Source organism: Monoraphidium neglectum (genome assembly GCF_000611645.1).
Source record: "Monoraphidium neglectum strain SAG 48.87 unplaced genomic scaffold scaffold05261, whole genome shotgun sequence".
Lineage (NCBI taxonomy): Eukaryota > Viridiplantae > Chlorophyta > Chlorophyceae > Sphaeropleales > Selenastraceae > Monoraphidium > Monoraphidium neglectum.
The window spans coordinates 1-918 of NW_014008369.1; the positions used below are offsets into that span (position 1 = coordinate 1).

Consider the following 918-nt stretch of genomic DNA (forward strand, 5'->3'; position numbering starts at 1 on the left):
GCTGTCAGCGCAGCTTGGGGTGCATGTGCTGCCGGGGCTGGGTGTGTCTGGCGTAGCCACAAGCGCCGGGCATGTCGCCTCTGACCCGGCAGCGGCGCTTTCGGCTGCGCCAGCGGCGGCGGCGGCGGCAGCGGGAGGAGTGCCTGGCGCGCTCGACCCGGCGGTATTGCTGGCGCTGCAAGCGCAGCTTATTGCCAACGGGGGCGCCGTGCCGCTGGCCGCCGCGGACGGCAGCAGCGGCGGCGGCGGGGCGGCGGGCCACGCCAACGGGTGGCCCGCGGGGGCAGTGGCAGGGGGTGCCGCAGACGAGGGCGGCTTAGGGCAGCTGGCGGCGTTGTGCGTGCCGCCGCTGGTGGTGCCCCCGATGGGGCCGATCGTCGAGCAACCGAGTGTTGATGAGGGGCAGGCGGAGGCGGAGCGGCAGGAGGAGCAACAGCAAGTGGAGCACCAAACAGAGCAGCTGACAGAGCAGCAGCAGCAGCAGCAGCAGCAGCAGCAGGAGGAGCGGCAGCAGCAGCAGCAGCAGCAGCAGGAGGTGCGCCTCTCAGACAAAGGGGACTCTGATATGGCGGAGGCGGCTGGTGCAAACGACGACGCGGCCACCTAGCTGCTGCCGGGAATATTTATGCACAGGGGGTTTATTTCAAGGTTGCGCTATGTGGGGCACTCGGGTGGCTGGCTGTACAACACTTGCTTTTTGGTTCCTGCTGCAGCAGGCATCAGGCGTTGGGCGTTTGCTCTGCGGCCGCTGAGATGCCCGAATCTGTGATAGCATGGTTACGCCCACAAGCCGTGGGCTTGTGGTGACGCGCACGCTGGATGATATGTAACACACTCGGTGCGGCTGGCTGACGTGGCCCGCGCAGCTTGAGCGGACGTCCATAGCACCGCTCGAGCCTGCCGGGCTCTTACAGTGAG

At 67.8% G+C, this 918-nt stretch overlaps 1 protein-coding gene across 1 annotated transcript; it reads left to right on the forward strand.

Annotated features, from left to right (window-relative positions):
* Positions 1 to 364: 364 nt before the first annotated feature.
* Positions 365 to 607, forward strand: MNEG_15363 (hypothetical protein; the record flags this gene model as incomplete). Its single annotated transcript, XM_014036166.1, has 1 exon — positions 365 to 607. One exon carries the CDS (start codon positions 365 to 367, stop codon positions 605 to 607), a length of 243 nt encoding a protein of 80 aa, XP_013891620.1.
* Positions 608 to 918: the final 311 nt, after the last annotated feature.